We start from the raw sequence: 9341 nt of genomic DNA on the forward strand, positions 1-9341 counted from the left end.
ATTCGCTGTGTAAAAAAGTTGAATTAGAAGTATAGAATTATAGAATCTTACAGCACAGCAGGAGGCCATTTGGCCCATTGTGCTTGTGCCAGCTCTCTGAAAGAACTACCCAATTAGTCCCACTCCCTTGCTCTATCCCCATAGCCCTCCAATTTTTTCCTTTTCAAGTATATATCCAATTCCTTTTTGAAAGTTACTATTGAATCTGATTCCACCACCTTTTCAGGTAGTGTATTCCAGATAATAACAACTCACTATGTAAAAAAATTCTCATCTCCCCTTGGTTCTTTTGCTAATTATCTTAAATTTGTGTCCTCTGGTTATCAACCATCCTGCCAGTGGCAACAGTTTCTCCCTGTGTAGTCTATCAAAACTGTTGAATGTTTTTAAAATAGTGACTTTGAGCACAAAAAATCATTTTCAATGTGGACATGGGATATAGCCCAGCATATTCATTCAGCCTGTGAGATTATGTACATTGCTCAGATTTTCTTGATGAGCATGCTTAATTTCTCAGAGCATCAATAAAATATCAAAACATAGAAGTAGAAACAACAGTAGCAAAAATCAATAACATTTTACCATTTATGATTCAAACACATTTTATTTTTTCTATATTTAAATATTTATTCCTGTTTTAGTTTCATTGTGATTTGATTCCTGCTTCTTAGTTGCACTATGTGTAGCTATTTGCTTACAAAAAACTTGTTTTCAAAATTTCCACATTAGTGAGACAAATAGTATTGTGTTTCTCAAAGGCTTACTGGAGCTCTTCGTAACTTAGCTGCATAATGTAAATACTGTAAAGCTACAACACATAAACAGCAAGGAATCCCATGGTAAATCTATCGGATATCCTTGGCAATGCATTCAGTGTAGTAATCCAGTAGTAGCAGTGATTAGGAACTCAATACACAGCAACATCAAGTCTTAAGGTGTACATTGTTCTGGTTTATGAACATATGATAAGAAGATTGAGAAAAGACCATCAGGCCCATCAATGCTCCCCCTATCTATTGGACAACACAACTTCATGCACTACCCTCTCCAACTCCAGTAATGGAGAAGGCAATTGAGTATTTTTTTTTAAAGTCAACTTTGTGTTCATGAAAGCATCATAAAACTCATGTTCTTCCATTTCCACAAAACAATTGATTATTCCTAGTGACCCCAAGATACTTTCAGAATTTCATTGAGGTACTCTAATTCAAAATCTAACTCTTAATTTAAATCAACACACATGTCCCTCTGTGTTAGATCTAACCGTAAACCCAATGGACAGATTAGAGAAGGGGAGTTCTCCTGTCCAACATTTATCCCTCAAGCAATTATCAATAAAACAGGTCAATTATCTCATTGCTGTTTGTGGGACCTTGCTGCATTTCACTACAGTACAACAGTGGCTATACTTCAGGTGTACTTCATTGGTTGTGAAAGGTGCTTTATAAATGCAAATTCTTTCTTTCTAAATGAAATGGAGACCACAGAAAGCATCAAAAGTGAACAAATATCAATACAACCAAAGTAAGATCACAGTGTTTATGTCCTACCACTAGATGTTTCTGATGCAATCCTTCAATAATGAAACACTGTAAAATCAGATTTACAAAGCACGCTGAACATCACTATGCATTACGTGATTCCAATATTTGACCCCCAAAACTGGAAACTGGAGTGTAAATGAACTAATTTCTGAACACTAGATCTAACCATGAGGTACATCAACGTGAGGCAGCTGATGTTCTGTTGACTGTTTCTCTTACAGACACACTGCCATTTTATCACCTATGATGCTATTTGTAGTCATTGAGTATTCTGTAGTCAAGACCCAGGGCATGTTTGTTCCTGTCTCTGTTGCTCAATGTGTCCTTTCTGCCAGTTACTAGTAGTTTATTTGATTTAAGCAATTGGGATGACTAATGATACATAAAACAAGACAAGGACATGGTTTGTTTCAGTTCTGGCTACTTTATTTTCATGACATTTAAAAGTCTGCAATAATACAATACTTTATATGGCAAGAATAGTTCTCACGCATCTACATGAAACATGGCAGTATAAATAATTTAAATGAGAAAAATAAATATGATTCATTATTTTTTAAAAACAATTACTTGTGTCTATGCACTTTGGCCACTTATCTCAAAATCCCTTTAGGAGGCTACAATAGTTTCTTGTACCATTTCATCACACTGTGGAAACTTTACACGTAAAACTTCATACAAAGAGCTCATAAACACTTCACAAAATAGCCATTGGTGTGGATTCCATATCCTATCCTGTTATTAAATTAATGAGCAGTGTAATGTTTGAGATATGTACAGCCATTTAACATTTATTGTTTCAGGTTGTAAATATAGGACAAAGCAAACAATGAAGTTACATACATTTTTTATAAATGTATTGGTAAATTATGATAAAAATGGAACTGGTTTTATTCAGAGAAAAAAGTTCTAAAAATGTTTACAATAGAAGGGGAGGGTCAAAGATTCTGTGTTTCCCCCCATTCCCCAACAAGTAATATAATTCACTTCTGGAGCTTGGGTTTTTCAGAAATTGCTGTGGATATCTTTAGGTACCAGGTATCTGATATATACATCAAACATATTATGAATAAGGATTTATATATTGTTCCTGGATGATTTATTTCTTCCACCTTCCTCTCTTCTCCCTGACAGAGTGCATCCTCTCCTAGTTGGGAGGGTTGGGAGGTTTCGTCTGTGGGCCTATCCCTTGATTGCTATCATGGATGGATATAAGTGGCAGAGAACCCTGGGAATGAGATTCAGACTCTCAGCCTTCTGATCAGCATGTCAGGTACTCAAATACTTGAGCTACTGGACTTCCCCGTGAAATTATATGTCAGTTTTTGACCCACCCATACTCAAGTTGTGAGTGTCCCTATTTACACCACAGTATAACTGGGGGCAATTACAAATTTACATTAGTGCCTGTTGCTTGTGCACAGGGTAGAATGACTGAGGGTTATGTTGTCACCTGTCCCTGTTCTACCATATTGGCAAATAGTAGTTTATAGGATTTACTTAGGATCCCCACTTACATTAGCTTCCCTTGGTGTTTAATCTGGAGTTGAACTGTTACAGACCCAAATGAGGTACAGCCTTTTTCCAATTGAATAATTGCATCTGCACTTATAAACAGTGCCAACATTCGTTCCAAATTAAATACTGTAACATATAAAAGCTGTCCTATAGGGTAACATTATATCCTGCTAGACATAGTAACAGACTGTAGAATTTACAGGTTCCCCATAAAACATGTAGAATTTGTTTCTAAAAGGAAGTGAAGGATTCTACGATATATTAGAATAGGATATCCTAGAATATACTTTGGTCAGGACATTTTGTTCAGCTCGGAAATATTTAACCCCAGACTGAGTAGGGAGTGCAATGTTCCTGCAGATTTAAAAAGAATCATTGTTATATGCTGGATTATACGCACTTTAGAGTAAGTGCTTTAGAAAAATGGAACTATATTGACTTTTCATCCAGCAATGAATTTCCAAAAAGTAGGGCATAATATTATACTTGATAAAAAAAGTTTCTAATATCGGTCAGCTTGGTCATGGTGGTTGCCTTTGCCTCTGTTTTTGGGGGGTGTTGCTTTCTTCTTGTTCTTTCTCCTCCTCGAAACAGCTTCCTTCCTAAACTGCTTATTGTCCGACTGGTTGTGGTGGCGCGAGTACCGTTTGCACTTGCAGGAAGTCACCACTTGGATTTTGTAGGTCCTTGTCTCCTGGTTTTGGCACTCCAGTCGGACGCGCTGGGTGCGTGAGTGGGCCGGTACACACCGATAGTCGGAGGTCTGATGTCTGCTCCACCACCTAACCCGGCCAATGGAATTTGGGAGGAGGTGGGCTGGCAAACACTGACCGGAGCAAATCAGCTCCTTCACTGGCTTCACACTGCGACATGTGCCATCTGATATGTACCTGGTGGATCGCAGCTCTCTGCAGCTGAACTCTGTTGCCCCTACACAGGGAGAGACATGGCAGACCGATTAGTATAAGGACATGACCACTGAAACCAGCTACATGTGTAATACGCCAAATAATTAATGGTAAAAGTGAACAGGGATTAAATTGCAAAAAAACATTTTCACTGTTCAAATCTGCTCAAATTAAAAAACATTCCTAATCAAAAGAAAAACAGATAGGTACATGCTGGGAATCTGAAACAAAACCAGAAAATGCTAGAAAGACACAACAGGTATTAAGCATCTGAAAAAGAGATAGGTTCAAGTTTCTGTGCAATAATAAATCAAAATGGTTCTGATGAAGAGTTGCACCCAAAATGTTTATTTTTCTCTTTCAAATGTTGACCAACCTGCTGTGCCTTTCCAGCACTTCTGTTTATATTCATCTGTTTTTCCTTTACCGTCAATTTTCTCTCCTTCTCTCCTGAAGGCTTTGAATCCTTTGCTGCATCGCCTAAGTGACCATTCTCTGTTTGTGAGCCTACAGAGTAAGTGTCAGCAGGCTACTGTATCACAAGGGGGAAAACCATAGCCAACCATGATCCTGTCTGCAACTAACATCCACACTTCCAGTAGGGGTTGCTAGATAGCAGTCAGGAATGGGAATCATGGGCAATTCTCCCTTCCCTAAACCAAGGGCACTGAGCCAAAGTTCCATTGCCCTAATTCAGCACAGATCTGATGACTCAAGGCTACAGAAGACATGGCGCAAATCAATATCAGGACACTCAGAAGGAGCTGGGGATGAAGTGCCAGAGAGTCAAGCACAAATTCATCCATTTCACGAGAGAAAGGACCTGTATCAAAAGAAAATGCACCCTGTTGTGGCCAGTACAGGTCTGAATTAGTACACTCTATACCTATACTCTTATTAGCCTGAAATACTGCTGCATTATAAAATAACAGAGTTACAAGAGCAGCAATGCACGAATCTGCTTGTTTTAACAATCTACAGTCTTTAAAGTCAATATACAACAATTTCCCCAGTTAACTGTCATATTTACCTTCAGTACAGATTTATTATGCACATTCCCATCAATCACATAAAGTGAAATTCAAAATTCACACTAAATCACTGGCCACAGGCTACCAAAATCAGAATCTTGGCAGTCTATTGACTACAGACTTGTGCAAGGATCTGCACAGGAATAAGGGATGTCTGTTTCGGTTGTACTTGATAAAAGAAAACGTTTTTTTTTATAAACAATGTGGAAATTACTACTGGAAAACAAGGAGTCAATCGAGTACAGCACACTAGTTTGTGTGATTTTTTTTTCTTTTTAGCAGACTATCAAGTTAAATATATGTGCTGTCCCACTAGCTACCCATATATGTACACACATTAATACCATAGTCTTTATATATGAGTAGAGATTAAATTATTCTAGGGTGTGTTTCTCCATTTTACTCACTGATTGACATACATTTATTTACTCAATTGTATTGTTTCAAAGGTATTAAACTCAAAATGGGTTGTAGGTTGTTAAGAAATATTTTGTTCATATTAATTTCAAGATAGACACTTCTATTATGACCCAAGAGCAAAGTCTGCTCACACGTTGCAAACATAATAAGAATCATTGTACTTCAAAGTATTTCATTGTGCAAAGCATCTTGAGATGTTTTGAAATGATGACCCAAGAGCAAAGTCTGCTCACACGTTGCAAACATAATGAGAATCATTGTACTTCAAAGTATTTCATTGTGCAAAGCATCTTGAGATGTTTTGAAATGATGTGATGTACAAATGCAAGTATTATTTATTTATCATGGAACAGTCCTTATTGTGAGCCTAGAATACTGAATGAGCATACAGCGGAGGTCTGTACTGAATCACTTAACTGTGGTAGAACGGTTCTATTGATGTAGTAGTAAGAGGAATACTTGCTGGAAAGACGGCAAAAAAAACTATTTAGTTGACAAGCTACACCATATAGCATCAAAAGCTGTGTCGATTTGCAATCCCTTGATACTATTGTAGTATGTTTGCTTTCATACAAATTGGTTTTTCAGTCCCTGTTCATTTGCTACAGTTTTCACTGCTGAGCAAACTGATGGTCAAATCAAAATTGTGATGGCCCCCACACCCAACACATACATGCTTCTCATAGTATCATTCCACCTATGCCACAATACAATAGAAAACTAACGTACAACATATCCAAATGCAGCAAAGTTTAGACTGTACTTTATATAATTATGTTATGGTCATGAAAATATAAAACAAAATTTTTCTAAGCATAATGAACTATAAAACAGAGACTGTTTATTTATATTGAGTTTATAACACACAGGAAGACGGACACCTCTTGTAGCATTTTGAGATACTAACAGAACTCCCATGGCATTGCTCACAGATAGTTTCAGGTCTGGAGCATGGCTGTGTTGCTTAGCTAGTGTTGGTAACCTGGCCTCTGCCGTTAAGACCACTGGTCTAAATAGGCAAATTCAGGTAATTCTAGATACACTTCCTATAAACTGCTGAGGTTAATCAGAGGGCTGTTACAACTGCTTGTAAATTTCAGGCTCCAAGTCAAGACAGTGTTGTAGATTTTTTAAACTAGCTGCCTATTCTCGTGGATCAGTCGACGTTATAGAAACCAACCAATTTTTACTTCCATTGAAAAGTTGAAAATCTACCCCAGGGTTTCTCTTTTTTTAAAAAGATTGTTCTGCTTCTGTAACAAAAGTATGAATCTGGTGGGAGAATTCTGATGAGTGACAGCTGCCTGCTAGATGCAAATCCACATATAATACCTCCCATTATTGAAACTTTATCGCAATGGCTCTATTGCTTTGTGTGTATATGATGTATAAAATATTTTTATTTTTAAAAAAGGACTTTACCACAATTATTGGGTATTATTAATCAGGAAATAATGGTTGAATCAGCAGTTAAAAAGGGGGAGAAACAGATCTAGACAAAACAAGAATACCTACAGAAAGAAAGGACATGTGACAAATAGGAATACTTAATGATTTCAAACAGGAGCTGCAGGATATGCCGATCAAAAAGTGGGGAATCTGAATAAAGTCTAATCTAAACACACCGTATTTCTTTTTTGGGAGGCGGTGTCTGTTACAAGGCAGTTTTTAAAATAAACTCCATGAAACAGAATCTGTACACCTTAATATCCTATAATTTGTAACTGGCTATAAAACAGAGCGGGGTTTGCGGCTGTTGGTTGACACCTTTGACGAATGACAATACACTGCAGGCGCACGATTCATGAAGGAAATAACAAGAAAGCTATTAAAATAAGCAAATACTTACACAACCCGCATGCAAATATGCACAGGGTGGAAAGGGAGCAGCAAAATAAGCAGATAAATGCTAGAAATAATTAGAGGCGAACAACTGCATTGCAAATGTAATACATCCAAATTCGGATTTTTTAAAAAAACTTTCTTTAATGAAAGGAGAACTTGCATTATATATATATATATATATATATATAGAGCGCCTTTCACGAAGTCAGGTTGTTCCAAAGTGCTTTAACCATCTATAACTAATAATAATCTTTTATATTTTATTTTTCATGATTTAAGATAAATGAATTATTGCATCCTTACCCCGCACTTGCACTGATTGGATCCGCCTTCTGCCCCCGTGTTTCGCCTGGTTGATGCTGTGATTTCTCACCTCGGTGGCAATCTCCTGGTATTCGGGAATGATTTCTGTCGCATCGTTTTTCAAAGACCCCCAGCCTGCAGGTAGACTCAGACTCCCTCGGACCAGGACGCAGATGCAAGCGGCGATCAGACAGGGCTGGACGTACTGAAGGAGCCCCATGATTATTCAGCAAAGCCCCACAACTCCTAAACCCCTAACCTGGAGAAAAAATCCTCAAACATCCTCCTTTATAAGGCAGCCTCGACCCCCCCAAAAACTGGTCATCAACGTCGGGAGCAGAGGAGTTACGTCGACTTTCTTCACACCAATCTTCAGATAGGGGCTGACTGACATTTACTGAGAGGCGTGGCCCAGAGCCAAAGACTTGCAAACTTTCACATCTACTGGAAAGTCGAGTGCAGTTTCAGAACTTTTCCTCCTCTCAAGCTCTCAAAACTATTTTTTATAAAGAAGGAGCACTAATATCTGTGATTAGTCAAATAATAATCGTTTCTATTTCATTTTTCATGTTAAAATAAAAAAGATAAAATATTTAAAGACATACACAGCAAGTTTCTTTTATTACTGAGAAGCACCACAGATAATGTATTCATCGTTAAAACTGGAATCCCTAATGCATATTATTGAAGACATTAATATGAATGCAGTGCTCTGGATTCAAGAGCACTGGCGCTAATTGTAATTATGATAATTGTAATTATGTTAATTGCAATTATGTTAATTATAATTACGTTAATTGTAATTACAGCTGTAAATTTGTGACGAATCAATGCAGCAGCTTACTGCCGGGGGACGAGGGGAGAAGAAACATTTAGCTTTATACAATAGTTAATGGGATGATGCAAGGCTCCGGAGAAAGTGAGCCCCAGTTTACTTACTATATACTCAGCTGGACAAAAGTAGAAATAGCATTTTATTTACTTGCACTCAGAGGCCCCTACACACATACACTCTCTCACACACACACATTCATTGCTTGGTTTGGGACTTTGCGGGAAAAAAAATCACTCAACTAAATCTTAATGAAAAGGCAGTGACCGTAGCATTTGCTTTAAGATCATTGTTTTATTCTGTGATAGGGTGAGCTCCTCACACACACGGTAGGCTGTTTGTTATATTGCCGTTTGAACATAACACATTGGACTGATTAACTTCATCTTATCGGTTTAATACTTTCTGAGATAGTATCAGTTTGAGATTTTTTTGTTTAATCGATTGAATGTCGCATGTCTTGTATTAAAAGGAACTTCTGTACGATAATAAGAGTATAATTATGGTCTGTACAGTCAACTAATTGCAGAGTTCAAAATACAAGAGCCGTTTAATCTTAAACAAAAGAGACGTGTAATTGTCTGGAGCAAGTAATCTCGCCTAAAGGTTTTTATTATGATAATCTCGGCCAGCGCAGTGGCGTCTTACATCCGAGGTAAACATTTGCACCCCCAAAGAATGCCAGATATTGCATTCTTCTGGTAAATAAATCAGTATAATTTCAGTCTCCATTTCAAGCGTGACTCCAAGCTTTTTTTTCGGTCAGTAATTCTCGGTCAAATTATTATATTGATAAGGAGAGTCGCCATGGCACTCCCCCGAGCTTTTGAGGCAGGGTATTTTTATGCACTGTAGTGCTGCCGCTTCCTTTTCCTGTATAAGGCGACGTTTCGTTAAATAAACAGTGACAAAGGCTGCAATTCTCTTCTCTTAACAACTT

At 37.6% G+C, this 9341-nt stretch overlaps 1 protein-coding gene across 1 annotated transcript; it reads right to left on the minus strand.

The window, feature by feature from the left end:
• Positions 1 to 1948: 1948 nt before the first annotated feature.
• sost (sclerostin) lies at positions 1949 to 7943 on the minus strand. Its single transcript, XM_067969227.1, has 2 exons — positions 7570 to 7943; positions 1949 to 3992 (listed from the first exon to the last, which is right to left on the minus strand). The coding sequence occupies exons 1-2, from the start codon at positions 7787 to 7789 to the stop codon at positions 3565 to 3567; spliced, it is 648 nt and encodes a 215-aa protein (XP_067825328.1). The 5' UTR covers positions 7790 to 7943; the 3' UTR covers positions 1949 to 3564.
• Positions 7944 to 9341: the final 1398 nt, after the last annotated feature.

This window comes from Heptranchias perlo, chromosome 30 (genome assembly GCF_035084215.1).
Source record: "Heptranchias perlo isolate sHepPer1 chromosome 30, sHepPer1.hap1, whole genome shotgun sequence".
NCBI lineage: Eukaryota > Metazoa > Chordata > Chondrichthyes > Hexanchiformes > Hexanchidae > Heptranchias > Heptranchias perlo.